Source organism: Penicillium samsonianum (genome assembly GCF_028829775.1).
Source record: "Penicillium samsonianum strain IBT 33392 chromosome Unknown utg000001l_segment0_segment0, whole genome shotgun sequence".
Classification (NCBI taxonomy): Eukaryota; Fungi; Ascomycota; class Eurotiomycetes; order Eurotiales; family Aspergillaceae; genus Penicillium; species Penicillium samsonianum.
This window is the reverse complement of record NW_026643259.1, coordinates 3,511,690-3,537,801: the sequence shown is the minus strand read 5'-3', so window position 1 is coordinate 3,537,801 and position 26,112 is coordinate 3,511,690. Positions and strand designations below refer to the sequence as shown.

General features: G+C 49.8%; 10 protein-coding genes across 10 annotated transcripts; 6 read left to right on the top strand and 4 right to left on the bottom strand.

Annotated features, from left to right (window-relative positions):
- Window positions 1–1,132: 1,132 nt before the first annotated feature.
- Window positions 1,133–6,203, top strand: N7471_001348 (Pfs NACHT and ankyrin domain protein; the record flags this gene model as incomplete). The annotated part of the gene is made up of 3 exons (XM_057274069.1): window positions 1,133–2,249; window positions 2,353–3,196; window positions 3,251–6,203. The coding sequence occupies 3 exons, from the start codon at window positions 1,133–1,135 to the stop codon at window positions 6,201–6,203; spliced, it is 4,914 nt and encodes a 1,637-aa protein (XP_057142248.1).
- A 1,971-nt stretch (window positions 6,204–8,174) lies between these two features.
- On the top strand, window positions 8,175–9,178 carry N7471_001347 (uncharacterized protein; the record flags this gene model as incomplete). Its single annotated transcript, XM_057274068.1, has 2 exons — window positions 8,175–8,435; window positions 8,495–9,178. 2 exons carry the CDS (start codon window positions 8,175–8,177, stop codon window positions 9,176–9,178), a joined length of 945 nt encoding a protein of 314 aa, XP_057142247.1.
- A 1,043-nt stretch (window positions 9,179–10,221) lies between these two features.
- On the top strand, window positions 10,222–10,764 carry N7471_001346 (2,4'-dihydroxyacetophenone dioxygenase family protein; the record flags this gene model as incomplete). Its single annotated transcript, XM_057274067.1, has 1 exon — window positions 10,222–10,764. The coding sequence occupies one exon, from the start codon at window positions 10,222–10,224 to the stop codon at window positions 10,762–10,764; it is 543 nt and encodes a 180-aa protein (XP_057142246.1).
- Window positions 10,765–11,008: 244 nt separating this feature from the next.
- Window positions 11,009–13,490, bottom strand: N7471_001345 (fungal specific transcription factor domain-containing protein; the record flags this gene model as incomplete). Its single annotated transcript, XM_057274066.1, has 4 exons — window positions 11,009–11,268; window positions 11,379–12,457; window positions 12,594–13,237; window positions 13,299–13,490. 4 exons carry the CDS (start codon window positions 13,488–13,490, stop codon window positions 11,009–11,011), a joined length of 2,175 nt encoding a protein of 724 aa, XP_057142245.1.
- Window positions 13,491–14,103: 613 nt separating this feature from the next.
- Window positions 14,104–14,624, bottom strand: N7471_001344 (uncharacterized protein; the record flags this gene model as incomplete). Its single annotated transcript, XM_057274065.1, has 2 exons — window positions 14,104–14,367; window positions 14,451–14,624. The coding sequence occupies 2 exons, from the start codon at window positions 14,622–14,624 to the stop codon at window positions 14,104–14,106; spliced, it is 438 nt and encodes a 145-aa protein (XP_057142244.1).
- A 323-nt stretch (window positions 14,625–14,947) lies between these two features.
- Window positions 14,948–16,417, top strand: N7471_001343 (putative Snf1 kinase complex beta-subunit Gal83; the record flags this gene model as incomplete). The annotated part of the gene is made up of 3 exons (XM_057274064.1): window positions 14,948–15,687; window positions 15,740–16,316; window positions 16,370–16,417. 3 exons carry the CDS (start codon window positions 14,948–14,950, stop codon window positions 16,415–16,417), a joined length of 1,365 nt encoding a protein of 454 aa, XP_057142243.1.
- A 562-nt stretch (window positions 16,418–16,979) lies between these two features.
- Window positions 16,980–18,161, bottom strand: kae1 (O-sialoglycoprotein endopeptidase; the record flags this gene model as incomplete). Its single annotated transcript, XM_057274063.1, has 2 exons — window positions 16,980–17,722; window positions 17,810–18,161. 2 exons carry the CDS (start codon window positions 18,159–18,161, stop codon window positions 16,980–16,982), a joined length of 1,095 nt encoding a protein of 364 aa, XP_057142242.1.
- A 245-nt stretch (window positions 18,162–18,406) lies between these two features.
- N7471_001341 (ribosomal lysine N-methyltransferase) lies at window positions 18,407–20,228 on the top strand. The gene is made up of 3 exons (XM_057274062.1): window positions 18,407–18,629; window positions 18,746–19,350; window positions 19,406–20,228. The coding sequence occupies exons 1-3, from the start codon at window positions 18,479–18,481 to the stop codon at window positions 20,111–20,113; spliced, it is 1,464 nt and encodes a 487-aa protein (XP_057142241.1). The 5' UTR covers window positions 18,407–18,478; the 3' UTR covers window positions 20,114–20,228.
- Window positions 20,229–20,645: 417 nt separating this feature from the next.
- Window positions 20,646–22,584, bottom strand: N7471_001340 (uncharacterized protein; the record flags this gene model as incomplete). Its single annotated transcript, XM_057274061.1, has 4 exons — window positions 20,646–21,413; window positions 21,471–21,767; window positions 21,824–22,309; window positions 22,426–22,584. 4 exons carry the CDS (start codon window positions 22,582–22,584, stop codon window positions 20,646–20,648), a joined length of 1,710 nt encoding a protein of 569 aa, XP_057142240.1.
- Window positions 22,585–22,873: 289 nt separating this feature from the next.
- cnaB (calcineurin regulatory subunit B) lies at window positions 22,874–24,133 on the top strand. The gene is made up of 5 exons (XM_057274060.1): window positions 22,874–23,159; window positions 23,230–23,282; window positions 23,340–23,413; window positions 23,513–23,847; window positions 23,899–24,133. The coding sequence occupies exons 1-5, from the start codon at window positions 23,042–23,044 to the stop codon at window positions 23,907–23,909; spliced, it is 591 nt and encodes a 196-aa protein (XP_057142239.1). The 5' UTR covers window positions 22,874–23,041; the 3' UTR covers window positions 23,910–24,133.
- Window positions 24,134–26,112: the final 1,979 nt, after the last annotated feature.

Sequence of the window (26,112 nt, the reverse complement as noted above, 5' to 3'; positions counted from 1 at the left end):
AATTTGTCACTTGGACACGGAATTCGTCCCATAAAAAGATTGTCATCTCGTCGACATATAGCCCTGGCTTTTACAGTAGATGATCGCACAAGGCCTGTAGCATCGGAGGAGTTACGCTTCATCGTCGACCGACCTGAGTTGGGGGTGCTCTGACATTTCCGAACCAGCGAAGGTTGTTGCTGATGTTAATGACTGATCGCTTGCTGCATTCAGCAGCTTTGGCCATTTGTGAGGTGGTTAGTGATTCGCTCAATATCATATCTTGGATCATCTCAAGCATTGAGAGGGGCAGCCTTGGTGCCATGTTGTACATAGAAAGACGGTACAAGGATCAGAACGTTGGGGGAGGTGGGATTTGGTGAAAGAGACGGGCGGGAAACCACCGAATGTGAAGGAAAACCAATTCATTTGCTCACCTTGCTCACCCCTCTGCTCAGGAAGCAGGTGAAAAGATTTTGGCCGAAAAGTCTGGGGGGATGCTAGATACTAGGATATACACGTGACGTGGCCATGTTGGGGTTCCTAGGAGCTTTGCGGCCCTCTCAAAGCTGCGGCCCTCAAAAAGGTGATTGAAAGACCGGCGCATCATCTCTCGATCAATCAGTATCAATCACAAACTGTAGTCTGTTTGTTCTCTAGATATGTGCAAAAATCGCCGAGAAGCAAGAGGCTCTTCTGGTGCTGAGGTTAAAGCGTTTTTATCCGAAAAACTTTGGCTGGTTTATCGCGAACCTTGCTGGATTTGACTATTCTGGATCGGGTCGATCCGTTCCTAGGAACGGCACTGGCCCCACCACAGGGAAACATGATCAACAGAAAGCCATTCAGGAAGCGGTGTGGTGGGCGGAAAGGCACATGATGAAGAGGCTGAGGACGTACCCCTCTTTCAGCTCAGGTCCAGAAGATTGACGTGGCAATCATAGTTTACCTGAATTGGCCAATTTTGTTTTACCCCTGCCCGTCCTCAGCAATGCCCTCCATCAGCTTTTCAGTTTGCCGACCTCTTTTTTAGACAAGAAGGGCCAAGATCTCTTATTGTGCTAGGAGAGAGAGGGTGAGTTCTTGATTGAACTATCCAGTAATATCCCGCTCGTCTAGACACTCTGCTTCGTCGAGTCGTCCTCCATTGAAGATGGCTCCCCCATCACAGCTAGAGCAATCAGTGTCACCACAAAATAATACTAGTCCCGAAACATCCCCTTACCGAAAGCGCCTTCGACACGATGCCTATACCATCGGATGGGTATGCGCCATTCCAAAAGAACAGACCGCAGCGAGAGCCATGCTAGATGAAGAGCACGAACCTCTTCCGACCCCTCGCAACGACCATAATGCATATACCCTTGGCTCAATATGCGGCCACAATGTCGTCATAGCCTGCCTACCTAATATGGGAACCAACCCTGCCGCGACTGTCGCGACCTCTATGATAAACACGTTCCAATCGATCAGATTCGGGCTGATGGTAGGGATTGGCGGCGGAATTCCATCGAAGGTCAATCTGGGTGATGTGGTGGTCAGCCAACCTGTTGCGGACTACCACGGGGTAGTACAATGGGATATGGGGAAGCTGGAACGGGGTGGGCAGTTCGTCCACACGGGCTCGCTGAACAGACCTCCGAACGCGCTTCTTAATGCGTCGAATCAGCTGAAAAGTAATTATGAGATGTACGGGTCGAAGATAAATGAGTATCTGGATGATGTGGAAAGGAGATTCCCGCGACTGGCGCCGAAATATACCAGGCGTGAGTGCTTGGAAGACCCATTGTTGGTATCAAAGAGGGGACGTCGGACTTCGACCGAAGACCATTTTCTGTCTAGCCTATGGCAGGCGGTCATCACAATGATTGCATATCTTCTTGGCTCATGGGCTATTAGCCCAGTAATTGAAGAGAATAAGCGGCTGTCAGAGAAGGCAGAGGAAGCACGGACCCAAAGAGAAGTGAGGATACATCATGGCCTGATCGCATCCGGGAACAAAGTGGTTAAGGACGCCCAGTCTCGAGACTCCCTCGATAAAGCATTTGGCGGGCACTTGTTGTGTGTCGAGATGGAGGCAGCCGGGCTTATGAATGATTTTCCATGTATTGTCATCCGAGGCATTTGTGATTATGCGGAGCCAGGGAAAGAGAAAACCTGGCAAGAATATGCTGCAGCCGTGGCCGCTGCATACGCAAAGGAACTTTTGGGATGTGTGCAGCCTAGTGTTGTTGATGCCGAGGATTCAGCGAAAGCTATGTTGGAAAAGGGTTAGTATCTGCCTCCCTGATTATTTCGGCTGCAGGTTTCTAAAGTACCAGCAAATACCGGAGACAAATGTTTGAGCTTAGAATATGCCCTGACTGCGAATAGTCAATAAACAGATCGAAAATGTGCAGCGAACGACAGTCGCAATGAAAGCTACTACCGATTCTATTAAATCTGACCTTCGTACTCATCAGATCAAAGGCTGGCTTGATCCCGCGGACCCATCTACGAACGCCAACCACGCGAGGGCGCTCCACCACAAGGGGACAGGCGTGTGGCTCCTAGAGAACCCCGTCTTCCGGTTGTGGTACTCGGGGTCGCGTCGACATGTATGGCTGCACGGGCTCGCGGGATGTGGAAAGACCGTTCTCAGCACAACTGTGCTTGATCATCTCGCAAAAGGAAACGACGGTCCTATCCTCAACTTTTTCTTTGACTTTAGCGACACCAAAAAGCAGACCTATGAAAACATGCTGCGGTCGCTTGCTTTCCAGCTATACCAAGGCGGGGTTGACTCTGCAATTCATCTTGATGCGTCATTTCAAGCACATCAGAATGGCAAATACCAACCTAAGACAGAGGTTCTCTGGGTCATCTTTTATAACATGCTCAGAGTCCAGAAGAGTGTCTCTATCGTTCTGGACGCATTAGATGAATCAACTTCAAGGGATGATATTCTCAAGTGGATCGAGGACATAATATCTAGGCCAGAGTTGGCCCATGTCCAGCTGCTCTATACCAGTCGACCCGAGTCCGAGTTTCTGCGCCACATTCCAATTTTGATAGGAGAGGAAGGTTGCCTACCACTCAATGAGCAGGCTGTCAACTCCGATATCCGTTCATGGGTCTCAGAACAACTCTCTCAACGGCGTGAGTTTACAGAGAAACCCTTGTCACAGGGTCTTCTGGAGGAAATACGGAAGAAGGTTGGCGACGGGGCAGACGGAATGTGAGATGTTACTATTTTGATTGACATACAATAGTTTGCTAACGTCTTACTCAGGTTTAGGTGGGCATTCTGTCAATTAGACAGCCTAGCTCGATGTCGTCACGAGGCAGCTATAGAGGAGGCTCTCGTATCTTTACCTATTAACCTGAATGAAACATATGAGCGCATGATGAAGAGCATACCGGTGGAGCGAAAAATGGATGCAATACGCCTGCTACAATTTTTAGTGCACTCTAAGCGACCTCTCACGCTAGCAGAGGCTAAAGAAGTAATAGCGACGCAGATTGAAAACGAGTCGAGAGGATTTGACATCAAGCGTCGGTTGTTCTACGAAACTGATCTCTTGGATTACTGTCCCGGCTTAGCGACAATCGTTCACGCCACGGATAAAGAGTTACATCTTGCCCACTTTTCCGTCAAAGAGTACCTCCTCCAACAGGACCATTTCATGACGGAGATTGCCAGCATTTCCATCACAAGGACGTGCCTAAAATACCTGACAGATATCAACGGTGGCGACAAAGAGATCACGCAGGATTTCCCGATGGCAAGATATGCGGCAGAAAGCTGGGCAGGTCATGCTGCGTTGGCTCAGGCTTCCGAAGATATAGTTCGGATGACGGTCAAGTTCCTAGAAGAGGAGGTGACATTCCTACGATGGGGTCGTTTGTATCAGGCTGATAGGAATTGGGAGAATAACCCTGGTCCACCGCGAGGTTCCAGGCTCTACTATGCTTGCTTCAATGGGCTCTTGGCGCCCGCACGGGATCTTATTAGCAGGGAAGCGGATGTCAACGCGCAGGGCGGCTTCTACGGCAGCGCTCTCCAGGCCGCCTCGTCAGAAGGCCATCAAGAGATTGTCAAACTACTCTTAGGCCAGGGAGCGGACGTCAACGTACAGGGCGGTGAATATAGCAGCGCTCTCCAGGCCGCCTCCTTGAGAGGGCATCAAGAGCTTGTCAAACTACTCTTAGACCAGGGAGCGGACGTTAACGCGCAGGGCAGTGAATTAGGCTGCGCTCTACAAGCCGCCTCCTTAAAAGGCCATCAAGAGATTGTCAAACTACTCTTAGAACAGGGAGCGGACGTCAACACGCAGGGCGGTAGATTCGGCAGCGCTCTATATATCGCCTCGTTACAAGGCTATCAAGTGATTGTCAAACTACTCTTAGACCAGGGAGCGGACGTCAACGCACAGGGCGGCTTCTATAGCAGCGCTTTCCAGGTCGCCTCGTTAGAACGCGATCAAGAGCTTTTCAAACTACTCTTAAGCCAGGGAGCGGACTTCAACGTACAGGGCGGTGAATATAGCAGCGCTCTCCAGGCCGCCTCCTTAAGAGGGCATCAAGAGATTATCAAACTACTCTTAGGCCACGGAGCGGACGTCAACGCACAGGGCGGCGAATACGGCAGCGCTCTCCAGGCCGCCTCCTTAAGAGGGCATCAAGAGATTGTCAAACTACTCTTAGGCCAGGGAGCGGATGTCAACGCGCAGGGCGGCTTCTACGGCAGCGCTCTCCAGGCCGCCTCGTCAGAAGGCCATCAAGAGATTGTCAAACTACTCTTAGGCCAGGGAGCGGACGTCAACGTACAGGGCGGTGAATATAGCAGCGCTCTCCAGGCCGCCTCCTTGAGAGGGCATCAAGAGCTTGTCAAACTACTCTTAGACCAGGGAGCGGACGTTAACGCGCAGGGCAGTGAATTAGGCTGCGCTCTCCAGGCCGCCTCCTTAAGAGGGCATCAAGAGATTGTCAAACTACTCTTAGACCACGGAGCGGACGTTAACGCGCAGGGCAACGAATTAGGCTACGCTCTACAAGCCGCCTCCTTAAGAGACCATCAAGAGATTATCAAACTACTCTTAGACCACGGAGCGGACGTCAACGCACAGGGCGGCAAATACGGCAGCGCTCTCCAGGCCGCCTCCTCTGAAGGCCATCAAGAGATTATCAAACTACTCTTAGGCCACAGAGCGGACGTCAACGCACAGGGCGGCAAATACGGCAGCGCTCTCCAGGCCGCCTCCTTAAGAGGGCATCAAGAGATTGTCAAACTACTCTTAGGCCACAGAGCGGACGTCAACGCGCAGGGCGGCAAATACGGCGGCGCTCTCCAGGCCGCCTCCTCTAAAGGCCATCAAGAGATTATCAAACTACTCTTAGGCCACGGAGCGGACGTCAACGCACAGGGCGGCAAATACAGCAGCGCTCTCCAGGCCGCCTCCTTAAGAGGGCATCAAGAGATTGTCAAACTACTCTTAGACCAGGGAGCGGACGTTAACGCGCAGGGCAACGAATTAGGCTACGCTCTACAAGCCGCCTCCTTAAGAGACTATCAAGAGATTGTCAAACTACTCTTAGACCACGGAGCGGACGTCAACGCACAGGGCGGCGAATACGGTAGCGCTCTCCAGGCCGCCTCCTCTAAAGGCCATCAAGAGATTATCAAACTACTCTTAGACCAGGGAGCGGACGTTAACGCACAGGGCGGCGAATACGGTAGCGCTCTCCAGATCGCCTCCTTAAGTGGCTATCAAGAGATTATCAAACTACTCTTAGACCAGGGAGCGGACATCAACGCGAAGTGCGGCGTATTCGGTAGCGCTCTCCAGATCGCCTCGTCAGAAGGCTATCAAGAGCTTATTAAACTACTCTTAGACCAGGGAGCGGACGTCAACGCACAGGGCGGCTTCTACGGCAGCGCTCTCCAGGCCGCCTCGTCAGAAGGCTATCAAGAGCTTGTTAAACTACTCTTAGACCAGGGAGCGGACGTCAACGCACAGGGCGGCATCTACGGTAGCGCTCTCCAGGCCGCCTCGTCAGAAGGCTATCAAGAGCTTGTTAAACTACTCTTAGGCCAGGGAGCGGACGTTAACGCACAGGGCGGCGAATACGGCAGCGCTCTCCAGGTCGCCTCGTCAAAAGGCCATCAAGAGATTGTCAAACTACTCTTGGACAGGGGAGCGGATATTAGCGCGCACGACAGCCTCTACTGCAACTACCCTTAGCCCCCTTATCACAACGAATTCGAGATAATCAACATCGCTCTTAGATAAGGGAGTAGCTACAGTATCAATGCACTGGCAGCGAATATGGCAATGCTCTTTAGGCTGGCCGATTCATCACAAGGCTATCAAGAGACGGTATGACTTCTCTACAGAAAGGGCGCTATTTCATCGTTCAGAAAGAAGCCTGGCTCTACTGTAGGACTCCAATCAAATAGGTGAAGAAGTTCCCTCTCGTGGTCTCTGAAATTTCTGGTCGACCTTTGGCAATTCCTTTTATAGCCTCTAAGATGGTGTTCAGCAATTACCTAGCTTCAGAACTCATCACCCTTACGGAATCATGAAATCTAGCTGTGGCTAGTCAAATTCATGACAATTTATTAGTGGACTCACGTAGTTGAGAGGGACAAAAAGAGAATAATTTAGTCACAACGGGTCACCTACGTATTTCTACAGTCTTTGATCGTACCATTAGATGAGTCTCGCCTACGCTCCCTGCTAGGATGGCCAAGTTTCTGTATGCTGGCTTGGAAAGCAGAGGCGCTGGATGTCCCTGTTTAAGTATGACAAGTGCTTGAATAAACCACATTAAGGGTGCGATTTCGACTTTATTTCCCAATTGTTACAGAGGATTTCAAAAACAGTTTACCCCCCAGACACACACGTTTTCTTTCCCAGAGACCCACAAGGACGTCTAGTCCGGATCGCTGGGTCTCAGATTCCCCCGCAACCAATAATACGGTGTGACGCCTCAAAAAAGGTACCTCAGCTAGCCAAAGTTAGATTAGCGCATTCTGAGTGGGGCGCTGGGAAAGAAAGCGTGTGTGTCTGGGGGGGTAAACTGTTCTCGAAATCCGCTGTAGAATGAGTTCACCCATATTAACGTTATACTGCAGAGCAAGGTGAAGGACTCCACTTCAAAGTCCTGGCGAATGTCGTTGCCAAGGGGGCCAAGACTCCACGAGCGAGCTGAGGAATGACGTTACTTTGTATTAATAGTAATGGTATTTCACATCATTCATCAGATCCAGTCTTCCATATAACCGTCTTTCAATACGATTCAGCCCCTTGAAACTAAAATTAGCTATATATAGATTAGCGGGTTGTAAAGTGGGGCCTCGAGAAAGAATGTCTGTGTTCAAGTGGTGAAACTGATTTCGAGCGGCCCTGTAAACATTTCTGTCTCAAGTTGAATATAATGTCGTGAAAAGATTGGACAGGTCGCTTCCATTGCCTAATAAGATTCCTGGGCAATTTAATGACAAGTTTGTGTCTGGCCCGCCACGGATGGCAGGCTGAACTGCAACTTCTTATAATATTATGCACTATACTTAAGAGAGATTCTTGATCAGAGTCGAGAGAACGTAGCAGAGTTCAACAGTGCTTGATTTGCATCCGACATGTGCCAACTGAATGTCAATACCCTCCTAGCCATGCACAAGCTCCATTATGCTTCGCAGTGGCTCGACTTGGGATTCTCTCCAGAGCGTAGTCAACTCTCAATGCATTTATATTCCGGCGCCGATCTCAAACTATAATGGAAAAATATTCAAATCTCTCCGAGAGGCTTGTTTAGTGCCACAACTTTGAGCTGGCGGAGACCCACCTCTTGACAAACTTCATGTCCGAGTCCACCGGAGTCGGATCTCACACACATAGACTTAGGTAATCATTTTCTGGAGGGTTCCTAAATAATTAGTCTGCGCTACAGTGGACTACCAGGCGAAATTTTCATTGTGGACAACTTGCAACATAGGATGGATGCTACCTAGGTATGAGGTCATGCAGGAAGTTGACTAATCAGCCGTTGAGTTCCGGAAAAGACGATGCCATCTAAAGAACCCGGCGAGAAGTCGACATTGATTCATCCGAGTCGGATACTTTTAAAGTCTGATTATAAATTAACTAGCTATAAAAACAGCATAGTAAGTTTCATTTAACTTCCTCTTTACGAACTTCCTCAGTGATTCAGCGATGGTAAACAAAATTGGCATATTCCCGGCCTCTGGTGGCCTAGGAGGCAGTACCCTTAAGCACCTTCTTGGGCTAGTCCCAGCCAATGAAGTGGTGCTCGTCGCTCGCAGCCCAGAGAAACTCAGCAAAGAGAAAGCTGCCGGAGCTATCATCCGCAAGGCCGATTACGACAATACCCAGACACTCGACCATGCGTTTGACGGGATTTCGTCTCTGAACTTGATCTCTTATGCTAGTATTCAACACGAGTATCGATTCAAGGTATAATTTACATTCCCCATACTACCATTTGACGGCTAGGAGTTAATCTGGTTCTATAGGTACATAAATCCGCGATTGATGCAGCTCGGAAGAGTGGCGTTAAGCATATCTTTTACTCGTCTCTTGCGTTTGCTGGTGATGGAAACCTCGATACTAAGGCCCAAGTCATGCTTGCCCACCTTGCAACAGAGAAGTATCTGGCCGAGCTACATGCCCAGGACCCACAGTTCACGTACACTGTCATCCGCCAAGGGTTGTATTCAGAGTCCTTCCCACTCTATACTGCCTTCTTCGATCTCAAAGCTCCGTCTAACGAGATTTGTATCCCTCACGATGGCTCGGGACCTGGCCTTGCTTGGGCTAAGCAAGACGAGTTGGGGGAAGCAACCGCAAAACTTATTGCACAACACGCCCAAGATCCCGCTGCTTTCCCTCATTTAAACAAAACTGTCCTTCTCTCGGGCCCTCGTGCTTTGTCTCTCAATGAAACAGCGGATGTATTCAGCCGCGTGCTCAATATGCCGATCAAGGTCCGCCAGGTAGATGTGGACGAGTACGTCAAACAGCCACAGGTCCAAGCTGGTCTCACATATGGTGGTGGCAACTGGGCGCCTCTCTGGGCGACTGCTTTTGATGGGATCCGCGATGGCGAATGTGCAGTAGTTACCCCAAATCTGGCTCAAATACTTGGCCGGGAACCTGAGCAGTTTGAAACAACTGTAAAGAACATGCTTTCGACGTGAGTAGGCGGGAAAGGGTTACTGAAATTCAGGACTATGTATTTAAAAATGGAGAAAGTCCATTTGGAAAAAGAGATGATCGAATTGGTATTACGCTCTATGTTGAAAATGCTAGAAAGAGCCTCGACTACTGCAATTGTAGGCTTTTTGGTCGAATGGGAAACTCCCACACTCTAGGTCTACTATATATATATATATATATATATATATCCCTGAGTCAACGTGCCCACCACCACATTACTATGGACAAACTAGGTGACTATACGGATGAAGTTTCTTCGTTTAGCTTACCATTTTTGTCTCGATTGGTCCAGTTATTAAGACTATCATCCGTAGTCAGTCAGTATGGAGAGGTGATGGATTCAGAATCACATCGACCAAACCCCGTAAACACTTCTTGTCGTTGGAAGTCACCCATTGCAAGTTAATGTAGTACCTATATCCCTGCCCTAGAGGGTTCTTGTTCTACCACAAACACAGCCATATAATTCAAAATTCGTTACATTGCTTCATTGCTTTGATGGCATAAAGTCTTGGTAGATCTAGAACTCATCCACATGTTGTCTAAGTCCCATACGGTTCACAAACTCGGGCAGAGTCCGACTAATGAGGCTCATTGCCCCCATTCCAATATACCTCGCAGTGATTCCTGCTAACCAAATACCCTTAAAGGTTGGACGAATTGAAGATGAATCGGTCAAGTTGCATTGAAACGTCCAGAATCTTCGACCAACCTCCAAGATAGATCTTGACAAGCTTTGTTCTGTATTATATGCTAACGCTAAGACGGTCGGACATCCACCGGACTCGGAGTAAAAGTGGAACTTCTGGACTAAAGCAAGATGTAGTCGGGTGTGGCCTCCAATTACCACACATTTGGTTTGCATAATGCCTTCTGCCTGATCGGCGCAATGATAATTGTCGAGTATATAAGGAACTCATTTTGACAGGTAATCATTCTAGTGCTCACAAATCCCAATTTCAACTAAGATACTTGCCTCTGCTTCGTTACCTTCTACTTTCGGTACCTGAGTATAAATTTAACTATGACTTCTGCCTCAGCCGACCATCGACTCAAGCCGGAGGCTATCCCCTATCAGGGGAAACCTCTACCAAACGTTCCGCAGGACCTTGTAGTCCCCAACATTGTGAACCTGGACTTCGACGAGAGACTTTGGGTTCCCCAGGGCCCGGATGTCTGGTTCAGACCTATCCTTTTCAATGTCACACAGGGCTATTTTGTCAACCTCCTCCGTGTGCGTCGTTCTGGGATTTTGTCCCGCCACCGTCACTGTGGACCCGTTCACGCCACGGTTCTCCGCGGCAAGTGGCATTATCTTGAGCACGACTGGTGGGCAACTGAGGGAAGCCATGCTTTTGAGCCCCCCGGTGATATTCACACCCTCGAGGTGCCAGATGGCGTTGAAGAAATGATCACCTTGTTCCACGTCACTGGATCGTACATTTATGTCGACCCTATGGGTGTTCCTTTGGGGGTGGAGGATGTTTTCTCAAAGCTGGCCACCGCAAAGGCCCATTACGAGGAGGTTGGGCTTGGTGCTGATTATGTGGACCAGTTCATTCGTTGAACTCAAGTTTCCACTCGGACTTTCTGTCTTAAGCATCATAGCAATATCCGTTTTGCGGCCTAGTCAGAGATATTCTCCTCGGCAGCCATGAATACTATTGGCTCATGTTAGAATTCATTCATTTGTACATAATTTATTGATTGGTTTTCCGCGAAATATATGATCCAACTACTAAAACATCGAATATTTCCTATTTTCCTCCGTTGAGCCACAAACAAAATGATGGGGATCGCAACAGTATAAGTTACTGTTCTCGCAGCCTGTCAAAGTCTGGCTGGTTCCATACCCAGCTCTGACCTAGGAAGGAGTTATTCAGAGTGTTCAGAGCCTGGCTAGCAGGGTCAGCCATTGAGACCAGTGGATTCGGCGGGGAGAGGCGAATGTTTTCTTCTGCGAAATTGCCTACGAAGGACCTCGATTGTCCGTAAATATCATCCTGCGGGCCGGAAACTTCCGGGACATAAGCCCCTGGATGTCCCATAGCATCGCAGTTCTTCCATAGTACTGTAGGCCACAGCGATCAGCAAGAGAGCTCCATGAAATGGTACACTCGCACAATTAACGAAAATCTCCCGAAAGAATCGATACGAAGTGTTTCTAAGATAGAGGCATACCTTGCTGCACCGACTCTAGTGCTTGATCAATCCCCGAATGGAAGGACAAAACGGGAAAATCCTGATCAAGATCGGGGTTCATCGCTGCCTGATCGCTGAGGGGAACTTGGGGTCTTTGGTCGGTTTCAATGATGCTTGATAACAGCTGTGATTCCTCCTGGCCTCCACGTGAGAGTGTCTGATTAAATCGCCGGTCCATAGGAAGATTCTTACTGACAGACGCGTGAAAATCATCGGGCTCACGTGCTTGGCTCGGTGGCCCGCCTATCGGGCTGGGATTGTTCAAATCAAGAGACGAGCTCCGGAGCAATGACTGCATTTCATGCTTGAACATTAGCTGGAAGAGCCCTTCGAGAACTTTGACCGTCTGCGATGAAACAATAGACGATGCAGCGAGTGTTTGTTGCAACGATATTGAATTCGCGACACCTTTTTTGGCATCGAGAGATTGTTCCGAGCCGGGGTCAGACAGCGCCACCATTGCCAGGGTGACACCTGCAGTAAAATTTTGTATGGCAATATATGCAGTTGCATGAGTGGTTTGGGCTAAATAGAGAAGTTTAGCATATCGTGGAAGTATACTGCAGGTGCGGCGAGCACAGTGCTTGCACTGTTCGAAACTTGTTGGGCGCGCATCCGAGTCGCGCAAGCTGGAAGGCATGAGTAAACGGCGAGTACATCGAATAAACGGACGGTGTAGAATTATTTGGATGTTATCATAGGCCAGCTGAAGGACCAGTGCCTGCAGTTGAAATAGCTGGCAGATCTCAGCCTCAGCGCTTGTCAAACTCCCCATGTCCAAATCGACATTGTGCTCCAGCTTTAGCTCCACAGGGAGTCGGTCAAACCAGTGTACCAGCTTGGTGTTGATCTCTGCGGCTTGGTTCATTGCAGTCTGCGAACTGGAGACATGCACATTATGAATATTGCCAACGACGGGGTTTGCAATAGAGTATAGATTGAATTTGTGTCGTTGATATGAACCCAGTGTGACTCGGGCTGTGGACTGGCTCTCAGGGCTCTCAAGCGAATTTAGCAATGGATGCACAGTCAGGATGTCATCCATGTCTCGTGGCATGCTCACAGCACAATAGGCGTCATTAATTAATGATGGCCGGCCATAGGTGATAGAAGCGTACCTGACAGACGATTAGATAAAGTATGATGGTCAATCACTGGGAATTACGGCACCTGTCGAGGACATATAGAGCCCACCAAGTTCGCTTGCGAACTTCGAGAACGATCTCAGTTGCGGGGCCCCAAAGTCTCTCCTTATGTAGTCCCTGTGCCTGGGCACTTTGGATCCCCGCACCAAGGATAGGCAACGCTAAATTTGGCTTGCCATTGTAAAGATAATAGGTGCTCAGCAAAATGCACAATTGAACACATTCTATGGCCCCAGTGTCCAAAACATCGAAATAGTGCAATCGAACCTGGTTGAGCATATCTCCCTGAAGAGAGGATAACTCTTCCTTGGATATGCCAGCTTTCGAGCGTTGCTCATCCGAGGCATATCTTGCCCCTATGGCAAGAACCATCAGAATCAACACTGATGTGCCCCGTTGCCGAGCAGTCACATATCGATTGCCAATGATTTGCCTATACTCTTGTTCAAAGGAAGGCTTATAGAAAAGCATCATGAACCAATGCACAGATCTCCAGTAAGACTGCAGCAGGAAGTCGCAGATTGGGCGGGGTGGGAGATCTAACCCAGGAAAGTGTGAAGAAAGGCTAGTCTTTCCATCATCTTCCCGGTTGTCAGGTATGCGACTATTGACGAAGGTCCCACCAGGAAGGGCGGAAGTATTGCTGTGTGTTGTAGGTGAAATGACCGATCCCTGATTGTGCAGATGAAAAATCTAGCATACAAGTTAACATCCGCATTCAAAGGGCAGTTTCCGGCGGAAAACAGCAAAATACCTCATCTGTCAATTCCACTGCAGATGCTTGGGCATATATATGCGACTGCCGAGGAGGCTCAGCCCGCCCATCAGTATCCGAAGGAATACTTGCGCTAGTCTGGGCGCCGTTTAACGACCCTCGAAGGCTTGACCTTGAGGTTGCGGGCATATCGGGCTGGATGCGTTGAACGCTTCTGCGCCGCTCATCCATATTTTTTGCAGATCTTTTGGACTTTCTATAAGCAATCACTCAGTATTTCCTTTAAAATACCTAGGCTATGCTGGTCTATGACAAATATTGAACAACGTACCGCAACGGAGCTGATGTTGTCTCACAGAGAAAGCCAGACCGAAGGCATAGAGAGCATGGCTTTTCAACATCACACTAGAGGAAGGTCTGTCATTAACCAGGTATTCATAAGAATATTCTATCGACCGTCTCTACCTTCAGTTTCTGTCTACGACAGCGATCGCACGCATGTCGACGGCTGCCCAACGATCTGACTTGCGCATGCCTTGTGCTTGAAAAGTGCGGATCTTGCGCTTCACTAACAGACGCCCCGGACCCTGGAGTACCAGTATCTTGCATGTTACAAAGTTGGCACACGACGCGTGAAGCAAAGTGCTATTTCCGACTACCAACGCAGGCGTGCTCCCGCGAACCCGGGATAGATTTACCCCGAGTTCTTTTTCTACGGGGCCCGGGGTGTCCGCCCGTACCTTACATAATCCGCAGGCAGCACCCCCGGGCCCCTATAATGTTGCGCAAGAGATTGGACATATTACGGACATATTATGCACTAGACTGAAGAGATATCTGTACATCAACCTGACTCTTGGCTGTTCTCTTCCTCCTCTAAAATTGTTGAGTAGGGCAGAAACTTGCGATCCTCCGTCTGCGCTTCTAGATAGTCGAAGGATGGATTCTGGGGTTGAGAATCTAGAAGCTCATGCTTCACACGAGGCTGCCGTGGCTCATCTGAGTCTTCAATTTGCAGGAGTTGTGATATGGTGCTGCCGGTGAAATGTAGGATAATGCCTATAGTGGCTCCGACAAGCACAGCCCCAGTCATGAAATAGATGAATGCCTGTTAGAGCTTAGTAAATGCTACCACCAACGAGCTACGATATGGGGAAATGAGATAGCATAGATGCTTGTCTATCAACATACCTCTAATTTAATGAGGATACGCAATGGAAGCAGAGCAAGGTATAAGACAACATGTCCGACGTAGATCAATGGCGATGCGAGGAAGAGAATGGTTGACAACAAGTAGGACAGTAATTGGATTGTCAAGCCAAGAACGAGCGACAAAGGATATTTCAGGATCGATACCCAGCCCATGACTATTATGAACGTATGTAGCAAATCAATCTATGCATCTCGACTCTGTTATGATATCCAAGTAACACGCGCCGTGGTCAAACTGCCAAGCCCTAAGCCCTATGTTACCAGATTGGGCTTCCGGCGTCATCGGCGTTCTACTGTACTTTGACAATGTGAGTACATCAAACGACATTAATTACTGCCCACCGCCAATCCTTACTTTGAGCTGGCATCGGAAGTGTCTTTCTTCAACCCGCCATTGTGACTTAGTTTGACCCTTCTCTTTTCCCAACTCCCAGCAAAAACTCGGCCCAAAATCATCACACCTTTCCCCGCCTTCGATGGGCAACAACCCTTCCAAAGGCCCGGTGGGCGACACGCCGCCGGCCCATGCCCACCACAGCTCTACAAGCGACCGAAAAGTCGCCCGTAGATCCTCACTCAATGCGATCTCTGCCCCCAAGGCCACCGCGTCCGATCCTTCAGCCACAAAGGAGACAGCCGCTGGGCACTCGGCGGGATACCAAGGATCCGTGCAAGAGCGTCTACAATCCCGAAATGTCCCCGAATCTTCAGCCAAGAACATAGAGAAGGCTCCGCCACAAGATGCACGTCGAGCCGAGCCCTCCCCGATCAAGGACATCCCATCCCGCGACCACTCCAACCCGGTCCAGGTCCCGATCTCGCGCAATGTCCCGGGGCGCGATCCTGTGGCACCATCGGCCCCGCCCCTCAACTCGTACTATAGCGCATCGGCTCACCTACAACATCCACCGCGCTTGCCATTGCCAATTGGTGATGCCAACACCACACCCGGATCGCCCGTCGCCGGCCCTGAGGACTCGCATATCCAGTCGCTCCCCGCGGATCGGCTTTTGGATGAACAGATGGATCCGGGGACTCTGGCTTCAGGTCATACAACAATTGAAGAAGAGGAGTTGCTTGATGAGCTCCAGCCATACACCATCAGTGGCGCGGGCAAGGCCGTCCCGGTCGTTATCGAATGGACAGCGCCTGCACAGAAGGTCTATGTTACTGGAACTTTTGTTAACTGGGAGAAGAAGTTCCGCCTGCACAGAAGGTTGGTTAAATGACTAGGTTGGAATTCCCGGGACTCGACTAACACTCAATAGTGAAAAAAATCCGTCCGTTATGTCCACTACTCTGAACCTTCGACCTGGCACGCACCACTTGAAATTCATTGTCGATGGCACAATGCGCGCTGCGGATAATCTTCCGACTGCCGTCGACTTCACTAATCATCTGGTCAACTACATTGAAATCAGTGCAGATGATGCTCATGACAAGGACTCGGCCGTTCTGCAGGGAGCTCACCCTCCACACACGGTGCCGGATGCCTCTAAGCAGGATCCAGGAGACACTGAGGACCACCCTCTAGAAAAGGAAGAAATCGAGGAAGAGGTACCACCTGGTGATTTCGGTGCGGCCATTCCTCAATTTCTCGCCGATCTGGATAAGGAAGAAGATAGCCCGGCCTATGTCCAGGCCGCCAATGTCATTGGAGATACGGCTACCCCTCCCAGTCTCCCTCTATTCTTGGGTAAGTCAATTCTCAACGGCACGACTCCCATGAAAGACGATAGCAGTGTTTTGAACTACCCGAACCACACTGTCCTGAATCACCTTGCCACGAGCAGTATCAAGAACGGTGTCCTGGCTACAAGTGTGACAACCAGGTATAAAAGAAAAGTAAGTCACTGCTTTATACGCTTTTCGTGGGTTAACTAATCTCGTCTCTACAGTATGTCACGACCATTTTATACAAACCGACTGGCGATATCACAGAATGAGCTATGTCCAAACATATAGGCGGTTTTTAATTGCATGCATACATTTTTTTACTGAATACTGCCTCGGACATGTTGTGGTCTGTCTGATTTGCAGAGATAAAAGGATCTACAAGCAAGTTCCTGCCTTGTTCGACTCATTTTCCCTCGCCAGTTTGCTTCCTGTCTGTCCAGATGTTCTCGGGTTCCTCGTCCATAATGGCAACTAGATCCTACTACTAGATCGCCCAGTCATTGACCACAGCCAACACACATGAATGTGCGTTGAACAATACGTCTCAGTGAGATCACCACATACTGCATATTTTCTCAGGCGTTACTTTCGTGTTGGGTGTTGGGACAGGATTTGGGATTTGAGCATGGGCAAATCATACAGCTGTACAGGCGCTTGGATTTATGCAAGAATATTACAAATGTCTGGAAAGCCCACTTGAGATGAGTGGTGAATGTTGAATAACTTTTTCCAAATTTATCTAACCGAATTCAAAGGATATCGGATCTGACTCGCTCAATTCATAACACATGATAGATATATTTTTTGGTTCAGACAAGACATCAGTTCATATCAATCCCGCCACTTCACAAACACTTCATCCGTACGGAACCGCTGGGTACAAGTACTCTCGCTCAAAGGGGTCCGGAACCCGGTCCCGTATGCCAGCATACCAGCCTGTGCAATCATAATCCCGTTATCGATGCAGAACCGCTCATCCGTCGCATAGACGCTTCCACCCCGATCCCGTGCCATGATACCCATCATCTCCTGTAAACGCTCATTCGAGCCAACACCACCTACAATAAGAACCTGCTTCGATCCAACATGCGCCATTGCGCGCTCGGTGATCTCAACAAGCATGGAGAAGACGGTTTCCTGGAGGGAGAAGCATAAATCTGCGCGTGTTGGCTTGTCTTCCAATGAATCGTCCACGGTGGTGGTAGAATCAACGATTTTCTGCTCATCTTCCCGCGCCTTCTCTTCCCCGCCTAACCCCCACTGCTTAGCGAGGCCATCGATCGCAGCCAGGATCCCGGAGAATGAACAGTCCATGCCCTTCACGACGTAGGGTAGATCGACTAGCTGCTTTCCTTGCTTCGCTAGCTGTTCAATGTTATATCCTGGTGCTGGGTCGTTGGAGATGTGCAGTGTGCGCGCGAACCGATCTAGACAGTTTCCTACTGCCATATCGAGGGTCTCGCCGAAGATGCGATACCGCTGCGAGCTGTATGCAATGACTTGTGTGTTACCGCCGGAGACGTATAAGACGACTGGATTTGTTGCGCCGGTGATGAGGCGGCCCATTTCAATGTCTGGAGATTCACACTGTCAGCGGTTTGTTCGAGTCCCAACTCCAAATAGGAGGCACCGTCTATGGCGTGGTGTGTATAAATACATACGTCCGACACAGTGGTTCACCCCGACTAGCTCTTTGCCCCAAAGCAGACTCAACATCCGCGCGGCGACCACCACACTCTGTAGCGGGGCACCCATTCCGGGTCCCTTGGTGAAGCAAATGCAGTCCACATCGTCAACGGAGACCTTGGCTTCTTTAAGAGCTTGTTTGACCAGCTTCACAACCCATGATCGGTGATGGCGCGCAGTATCCTTGGGCAAGAAACCCTCGCCTGGCGGGGAGACATAAGTGTGTCTGATATTGGCGAGGACCTGCGGGGGGCTACCGTCCTTGGGATGCAGCATGATGCCGATGCCCAATTTGTTGGCGGAGCCTTCCATGCCAATTGCGATCATTATGGGCGGTATTTCAAGATATCAATGAGAGTGTACAGGAGAAAGGCAGTAAAATCATACGCAATGTATGAACATCGGGAGACCTCTGCTATGATTTTCGTTATCGTTATCAGCAGTTAAAGCGGCACCCGTCGGTTGGCCCGAACTAAACCCGAGCTACCCTTCTCGACTTTAGTTTGCATACCCCCGACTCTCTTCTTCTTTCCCCTCTTCTCCATTATTTTCTTCTTCCATACTGGTATCCACTTCATTCGTTTCCTCATTTACACCCTCCCCCTACTCCTCCTTTCCCTCCCCAAAAAGGGATCTCCCCCGGCATGTCTTCGACAGCCCATTTCCCCGACGCCGAGGGCTTTCAACAACAGTCTGACAACTTCATGTCATGGTTGCAAGCCAGCCCAGGTGTGCAGCTCAACCCCAAGCTCAGACTCGCAGATCTTCGAGCAACTGGAGCTGGACGTGGTGTCGGTAAGTGTTCAAAAAATCTATTCCCCAACCACACAAAAGCGTCTACGGGGTCTTCACCAAAAATGAAGGTTTCATAATTGTTATAACCAGTCTCTAATATATTGTCTGGGCTCTAGTGGCACAAAGCAACATCCCGGAAGGTGAAGAACTATTCTCGATCCCGCGCGCCATGATCCTCACCGTGCAGAACTCGGAGCTGAGGACCCTGCTCGGGGAGAATCTAGAGGAGCAGATGGGTCCGTGGCTTTCCCTGATGCTGGTCATGGTGTATGAATACCTGCAAGGAGATAATTCGAGATGGGCTCCGTATTTCAGAGTTTTGCCTTCTCGTTTTGACACCCTGATGTTTTGGTCGCCTGCCGAGCTGCAGGAGCTGCAAGCTAGCACTATTGTCGAGAAGATTGGTCGGTCAAACGCCGAGCAGTCAATTAGGGATTCCATCGCTCCTGTCTTGGCAAAGAGGCCGGATCTCTTCCCGCCTCCTTATGGTCTCGCGTCTTGGGAGGGCGATGCTGGTGACGCTGCCCTCATTCAAGTGGGCCATGTCATGGGGTCCCTCATTATGGCCTATGCCTTTGATATCGAAAAGGCTGAGGACGATGACGATGAAGGAGAGGCCAGTGATGAGAGTTACATGACTGATGACGAAGAGGAGGAGCAGCTGCCTAAGGGTATGGTCCCGCTCGCGGATCTGCTTAACGCTGATGCGGACCGAAACAACGTGAGTTTGGACATGATATTTTTTTTCAACCCTAATTGTAACCCGCTTTCATTAGGCCCGTCTCTACCAGGAAGAAGGTGCCCTAGTCATGAAGGCAATCAAGCCAATTCAGCCAGGCGAGGAAATCTTCAATGATTACGGAGAGATCCCCCGCGCAGATCTCCTCCGCCGATACGGCTATGTGACCGATAACTACGCTGTTTACGACGTACTTGAGCTATCATTGGAAACTGTCTGTGAAGCCGCAGGACTTTCCAACGCAGATACCGAGTCCCAACCCCGACTTGAGTTCCTCTCAAGCCTCGACATCCTCGAGGACGGCTATGTAATCCCCAGACCTGTCAACGCCAACCCGTCTTTGGAAGACATACTACCAGCCGAGTTGGTTGTTCTTCTGGCTACGCTGGCTCTCTCCCCCGAGGAGTTCCAGCAGCGCGTGTCGAAGGACAAGGCTCCCAGGCCAGTCTTGGACGCCAATGCGACCGCTATCTTGATCAAGGCGCTGCAAAAGCGACAGGCGCAATACGCTACATCTCTGCCCTCGGATCTGCAATTCAGGGCTTCGCTTTCTCCGTTGCCCGAAACCGGTGACGTGGATGAGGGGACTCGTCGAGTACGGATGGCCTTGCAGGTCCGCATCGGCGAGAAGGAGGTCTTGCAGGCTGTCTTGGGCATGCTGCAGCCCGCTACTTCTGGTTCATTGAAACGTTCTGCCAATGGCGATGATGATGAATCACGACAGTTCAAGACACAGAGGGTGTGAAAGCCTTTTGCTCTTGCTTCCATTTACTACGACCGGTATCAGTCTGTTCTACTGAACCCCAACAGAACCAAAAAAAAGTGCTTTTTGCGAGTGATTAAATTGTTTTAGATTTTCTGAATGTTTTTGAGCCTTTTCTTTGCCCTCCCATTCGTCGCTTGCATCATAACTTCGGTTATCCATCATACAAAGGCTGCCCGACACCAGCCAACACCACCGAGACTCGGGAGAAAAAAAGATACTATGTACACTAACAAATTCAGACGCGCTCAGCCACGAGTAGCAAGCACCTGCGTCGAAACGAGATGTCGAGAAAGAGATGTGTGAGAAAGAGGTGGGCGGAAACGTGGAAAAAAAGAAGAGAAATCGGGCGTCAAGCCAGCCTGCCCGCGGAAATCATCGAAACATGAGGGAGTACTAAAACTACAAGTGTGGTAAAAGGGGGGAAGACAAAGAGAGGAAGGGATGAGGAAAATAGAGCCACGAAGAAAACGCCCGCCAAATGCTGTGAAAGAGGAAAAAGGGAAAGAGTCGTTCAGGTCTCTGACACTGCCACAGCAGCTGGTCCGAGATTCGACCCCATAGAGCCTTGGTGCTGACCGTTTTGCTCCAGCAGTCGTCGCTGAGCCTGTACTTGGGCTGCCTGTGCTTGCGCCTGCGCATGAGCTTGGGCAGCCACTGCAGCCTGTTCGCGTGCCTTGGCCATTGTGATAGCCCGGTGCTGCATGATTTGAATGCTGTATGCATCGGTATCATAATCGTGCTCCTCGTCAGAATCTTCTTGGTCGAACTTGAATCGATCAGCCTTGATTGGATCCATCTCGACTTTACGGGCTCCCATGTTTCGACGATCGATCATCAACCGACCACCACGTCCAACTCGTCGTCGGAAAGATGGCATTCGGTGTGGTTCGTCGTGCAGTTCCATGGCGTGCGATCCAACAAGCTTGTCTCTAGAGAATAGCGGGCTGGTGGCGTCTAAGGAAGTATCCATCTCGCCAGATGATTCTGATGATGGAGGAGTGGGCAGCTGTGCCGTGAATGCGGGTCGGAAGGTAGCCAAATCGAATGTCCTTTCTGGAGAAGGAGAGAGTGGTGCGCGGGTGTGATCCACGTATCCCTCGTTCCACTTGATGTGCTTGGTGATGTTCTGCTTGATATCGCGCAGAATCTCGTTCTCTTTCTCGGCCTGGACGTCCTCCAGGAGTTGCAAATCCTCTGCACCTTGGCCAGCCTTGAGGGGCATGCGAAGTTGAGGAGCATTGGGACGTTGGGGTGGCATATCGAGCACTCTCTTTTTCGGCTGTGGGAGAATGGTTAGCATATGCATATATTGAGCGATCGCAGTACCCATGCTTACCTTTTGGTTGATGAGGTCCTCATCATCGTCCTTGATGTTGAGCTTGCGCTTCATCTCCTTGACCTCAGCACGCTGCTTGAAGAGTTGTCGCTCCGTGGAGAGCATTTCCTTCCGAGCAACCTCACGCTGGCGCACCAAAGCAACAAGCTCGCGAGCATCTTCCAGCTCTTTGCGAAGACGTCTGAGCTTTTCGGCACTCTGCGCATCTCTACCACGAGTCTTGCGGATCTGACGAACCTCGCGTCTACGGAAACAAACAAATGGATCACTGTCGTCGGTGTCTTGTCCAGTTTCAAACTGCGGGGATCGAAGTTAGTGATGTGCATGGCCAATGGCATGGGATAATAACGTACCTTGAGCTGCGGTACAAGTGCGTTATTCTGAACAGACATCCGACGCGACTTCCAGTGCTCATATATCTCCTTGGCAAACATCTTCATGGGATCTTCTAATCTGGCATCGATCATGTCTTGCATCTCTGCGAAGGATAACACCGGGGGGTTATCGATGGATGCATATGGCTGCTTCATCTGCGCCGTCTCCTCAAAGAAATTCATGACCTCCTCAAAGATATCCTCTGTGCAACGACCAGCAGATGGATCGCGCTTCTGGTTCATGATCTTAAGGAAGACATCATCCTCCTCAGTCATGTTGTACGGGCATCCGCAACAGTCCTCGACGGTCGAGGAGAAACGAATGTACGTCGCAGGTTGCGAGAAGATGGGAGGATAGAGTTCGTCATATTGAAGATTACTGAGAATGGTCTCGGGAGTAGGGATGTGTGCCTCGTTTACTTTGCCCTGGGCAGTGGCATTAATTGCGCGTTGCAGGTGAATTTCCTAACACAATCCGAGGTCAGCACGCGATCATTTTATATTGGGGTGAAAATCTCGTGTCATTTTGGCGATATTGTCACGTGACTGGGATAGGGATGAGGCTAAAATTAGGGACTCACCGACTCCTCGGCCTTTTCGACGCCAGTTTCGATCTGCTGTAGAGAGCTCTGGATTTCATCGTCGATGGCATCAATCTCTGACTCCCGGACAACGGGGATGGATGCCTTGGAGGTGAGCTTTTTAGGGCGCGTCCTCCCCAGGCCCCCGTACCGAGTCATAGCGTCGGGACGCGCAATAGGGCAACGACCATGGGCGAGGACGGGGTAAAATGGGAATCAGAAGAAAGGTATGTTCATGCGCTTTCTCGTAGACGTATTTTTGAGATGAAATTTGATGGAGGGGGGGGAGATATTGACGATTGAAGATGAGGTGATTCACGGCTCGCGGTTGGGTTGACGTTGTAATGTCAGCCGGCGGTGGCCTGTTTTGGCCGAGTGCACGGCCTCAGGGGCTCGCTTGCCTGTCCGCTTCCGGTTAGTGCGGGGCTGGGCGATATCAGATTCCCCGGGCCCTTGGCAATAACAACTCTTCTGCCTCCTCTTTTGCTATCTTGCTTGATCTGGTTCTTTGTATTTGCTGTTCCACTAGCCCTACGACCTTTATTTTATACCTCCATCGCATAAATCGTCACTCCACCTCGTCGCTGCATCTCGTTTCCCTCTCCAACCACCCACCATGGACCAACCCTCCTCCACCAACGAGCCCAATGCTGCTGCGATTTACGATGCGCGGAGACGCCGGGGCTCCGTGGGTACCACTCAGCTTCTCGATAACATTGTTTCTACATCCAACTGTACGTTTTCCACGGTCGGATAAGGTGTCAAGGCGATGGATCGGGCTTGTGGCTGACATCGCGACAACAGTCAACCGGGACGAAGTGGATCGCCTGCGCAAGCGCTTCATGAAGCTGGATAAGGTTAGTTGCGCAGTACATACTGTCAGAGGAGGCTCTAGCATACTAAACAGTCTACAGAATGCCTCCGGCACTATCGACCGTGATGAGTTCCTCTCCCTCCCCCAAGTGTCGTCCAACCCGCTCGCCACGAGGTTCGTTGCTCCCCAAACATCCACATCCACACCCCTACCCACGATCTACGGTCTGCATATATATACAGACTAGTCCCTGATACATCTCTTTTATGATAGGATGATCGCCATCTTCGACGAAGACGGTGGCGGTGACGTCGATTTCCAGGAATTCGTGACCGGCCTATCAGCATTCAGCTCGAAGGGAAACAAGCAAGAGAAACTACGGTTCGCATTCAAGGTGTACGACATCGACCGTGACGGCTACATTTCCAATGGCGAGCTGTTCATCGTGCTGAAGATGATGGTCGGCAATAACCTCAAGGACGTGCAGCTGCAGCAGATCGTCGACAAGACGATCATGGAGGCTGATAAGGACCAGGATGGAAAAATCAGCTTTGAGGAGTTCACGGATATGGTGGAGAATACAGACGTGAGCCTCAGTATGACACTGAGTATGTTTTGATCCGGTTTGTCTTGGGGGTTTCGTACTGACTGTGGCTCAGATCAAATATGATTGCCCTTCTCACTGATTGAGTGGCAATATATTCAGTGGATGGTGTTTGTTTTTGGTGCTCGGTTTTCTCTTTCTTGGTCTCGACATGACATGACTCAATGATCAGCGACGTGTTTGTAGTTTATTTCTCCCGATATGGGAAGGACATATGGAAATTATCTTCCCCATGACCTTTTTCTCCCGGCTGTCTTTCTTCCGCCTATCAATTTCCCATCAGCTCAGACAACCAGTGTCAATGGCGGTGCATAATGCTACCCTGGAAAGTATATGCATCAAAAACCAAGGTATATTAAAGTATAGTATCGCCACCCCAGCCCCTTCCACAAACTATACAACAACATCCTTCTCAACTCAACAACTTTACCTCCAACAAATCACCCAAACACCCCGGTCCCTACCTCATATCAGCATGTCTGGCCAACACACGCTTCAACATCAACCCCAACAACCAACGCCCAAAACAAAGCCTTGACGTTTCAGCCGCATGAGCAACAACCCCCGTTCCCATCCGGACCAACCCTGATTTTCCACGCAACAAAATAACCTCGGTAAACACCTGTTCCCCTCCCTCGAACCATCGCTTTCCTTCTGGACCGCAGTCTCGTGGACCGGATGACTCCCAACCCACAAGTCGGGTACGGGAGCAGCCACAATGACAAATCCTTGTTCGCCCAGCACATTGCGGGTCGAGATGGTGCATCTTGCATCTTACTATTGCCTTAACCTTCTGCAGTCCACAAACCATACGCAGTACACACGCCCCATTCTGCTGTTCTACATTGTTCTTGCCGTTCTCCCGAACCCCGGCTCCCGTCACATCCCTGTTGCATACAACATATGTAGTCTGTGCATGTGGCCACGCCGGTATGTATAAAAGAAGAAGAAAAGCGTGGAAGGTAAAGGTAAAGGCAAAAAAAGCAGGTATACTTGGGTATATGTACACATACATCACCGTTGGGGAAATTGTTCCGCATATATATACAATCGCTAGTACATACGTCTGTGGCTACTAACTATGTACATATATACGTATTGCACCTACACAACTCTTATCGACACGCCATTCCCATCCATCGTCCACCCCGTCTCGGCGACGTCTGTGCTCATGACCGGGCAACCGGACTGGATGAGCGTGGTGAGACGATGATTTCGGAATTCCGAGGCACTGGATTCGCTGGGTCTGCAGTCCGAGATGGAAGTCGTACAAGGCGAGGCACTGTTGTTTCGAGGGAATGGTGGTTTCTACTTGTTAATAGAATTTTCTTATTTACGAGGGTAGGGGGGGGGGGGGGAGAAGGACAACGGGGAGGAGGAATAGAAGGGAAGGGAGAACATTGGAGGGGGTCATGTTACTTTCGGTCTACTTACCCTCTACATAAAACATCCGATGTAGGTCGCAGTAGTCTGTTTGTCGTGTTTCAGCTGGGAGATTTGTTACCTAGAGACACCCCTTGGGTTGTCTAATCTAAGCCTCGGTCATGGGATTGGGAGAGTGAAATACAACATAGGGAGATTTTGTTTTTGGTCCAAGCTTTTTCTGTGGATTCTAATATTAGATATTAGTGCATGTTTCGTCTGACATGTTTGAAGATATCTAAACCTGAAACAGGGTCATGGCTCTATGTATGTAGACATGGTTGGAGATATGGTTGCCCGATAACAGCATATAGTACGGAGTACTCCGTACATATGTGCGGATGGAAGTCAAAAGGCGATTGTTTCAACAATAACAATGTAGTATTGTTCCTTTTTTCGCCCCATTACAAATTCCCAAGCCCATATTACCCAGTTCCAGCCTCGTGTTTTGTGCTACCGGCTGGTCTATCCAACGTGTTGGGCTCCTGGTTGCGGGCGATATACCGAGAAGCACAGTGATCTAGAATTCCGTGTACACGCGAGTCTATCTGCCTGGCCAATGGTTTAATTTGTTTTTGGTAGTTTCTTCTTTTTTTTCGTTCAAGAAAATTTGATTTATTTCATATGTCGTACATCCGCAGATTGCATCATCCTATCCTGTTTCGGGGTTCAATCTGAGCTTGTGAGTGGAGGATTTAAAAGATACGCTAGTATTAAGTACATATTAAGGACGGAGTACCCTACCTACGACAGGTACCCACATAGGTACATTTATGTACTCCGTAACTAGGTTAAATGTTAACAGGTAAGGTTAATGTCTAGGTAGATCATTGCCGGGCTAGAGAAA

Coding starts and splice junctions, on each gene's coding strand:
- N7471_001341 (XM_057274062.1), top strand. CDS start 18,479: ATGTCTTCGACAGCCCATTTCCCCGACGCCGAGGGCTTTCAACAACAG. Junction 18,630..18,745: donor TGGAGCTGGACGTGGTGTCG/GTAAGTGTTCAA, acceptor TCTGGGCTCTAG/TGGCACAAAGCAACATCCCG. Junction 19,351..19,405: donor CTGATGCGGACCGAAACAAC/GTGAGTTTGGAC, acceptor CGCTTTCATTAG/GCCCGTCTCTACCAGGAAGA.
- cnaB (XM_057274060.1), top strand. CDS start 23,042: ATGGACCAACCCTCCTCCACCAACGAGCCCAATGCTGCTGCGATTTAC. Junction 23,160..23,229: donor CATTGTTTCTACATCCAACT/GTACGTTTTCCA, acceptor TCGCGACAACAG/TCAACCGGGACGAAGTGGAT. Junction 23,414..23,512: donor TCCAACCCGCTCGCCACGAG/GTTCGTTGCTCC, acceptor CTTTTATGATAG/GATGATCGCCATCTTCGACG.